The following is a 1,031-nucleotide window of genomic DNA, read 5'->3' as shown; positions in this document are numbered from 1 at the left end:
CCGGGCGCACCTTGGTGTACTGCGTGTCGGCGCTCCACACGTAGGGGCAGGGCCCCATGCAGAAGTTCGCCATGTAGCCCTTGGGCTCGTGGATCCACTTCCACTGCAGATCCTTGCGGAAGTCGATGTAGAGCGGCCGCACGCAGCAGTTCTTCTCCTCCGTCCTGCGGCGGGCGCTCAGCGGGGGCCCAGGCGTCCGGGGAGCCTCCGCGCCCCGGGCCAGCCCGACCACCCCAACCCCAGCCTGGGGGCCCAGGCGTCCAGGGGGGACGCTGACCCCCACCCCAACCCCAGGGGCCCAGGCGTCCGGGGGGCCTCCGCACCCTGGGGGAACCTGCCCCCAACCCCATTCTAGGGGGCCCAGGCATCCGGGGGGGCCTCCGCACCCTGGGGCGGCCCAACCCCATCCCCACCCCAGGGGGCCCAGGCGTCCGGGGGGGAACCTAACCCCACCTCCATCCCAAGGGACCCAGGTGTCTGGGGGACCCTGCCGCCATCCCCACCCCGGGGGGCCCAGGCGTCCGGGTCTCCCCCCCCCAGGGGACCCAGGCGTCCAGGGGACCCTGCCGCCATCCCCACCCCGGGGGGCCCAGGCGTCCGGCTCTCCCCTCCCCAGGGGGCCCAGGCGTCCAGGGGACCCTGCCGCCATCCCCACCCCGGGGGGCCCAGGCGTCCGGGTCTGCCCCACCCCGGGGGGCCCCGGCTCACTCGAAGCAGTAGTCGGTGTCGAGGGCGCGCCGGCGCCGGGCGCTGTGCAGCTCGTTGGCCCGCTCGGGCGGCAGCGCCATGGCCAGCACGTAGGGCCCCCGCTGGCGCCGCTGCGCGATGCCCTGCATGTCGCCCCGCTGCCGCTCGAAGCCTGCGCGAGCCGCGCTGCTGTGGGGGCCCAGGCGTCCGGGCCCCGCGCCGCCCCCCGCCGTGGGCCCAGGCGTCCGGGCCCCCAGCCCCCCCTCACAGGCCCAGGCGTCCGGGCCCCACATCCCCACCCCCCCTCAAGGGGCCCAGGTGTCCCAGCCCTGTGCCTCCACCCC

The 1,031-nt window shown here is 77.1% G+C and overlaps 1 protein-coding gene across 1 annotated transcript in view; it reads right to left on the bottom strand.

The window, feature by feature from the left end:
• Positions 1 to 6: 6 nt before the first annotated feature.
• Positions 7 to 1,031, bottom strand: part of LOC112965764 (transforming growth factor beta-1-like) — a gene marked incomplete at its 3' end in the record, with an annotated part of 4,720 nt that continues 3,695 nt past the window's right edge. The window contains exons 4-5 of the mRNA XM_026065099.1: positions 709 to 876; positions 7 to 164 (exon numbers count right to left, since the gene is read on the bottom strand). Coding sequence (XP_025920884.1) covers positions 7 to 164; positions 709 to 876 — 326 coding nt within the window. The remainder of the gene's footprint in view (positions 165 to 708; positions 877 to 1,031) is intronic.

This window comes from Apteryx rowi, unplaced genomic scaffold (genome assembly GCF_003343035.1).
Source record: "Apteryx rowi isolate R43461 unplaced genomic scaffold, aptRow1 scaffold_2231, whole genome shotgun sequence".
Classification (NCBI taxonomy): domain Eukaryota; kingdom Metazoa; phylum Chordata; class Aves; order Apterygiformes; family Apterygidae; genus Apteryx; species Apteryx rowi.
The sequence above is the reverse complement of the archived record's forward strand: the minus strand, read 5'-3'. Positions and strand labels throughout refer to the sequence as shown.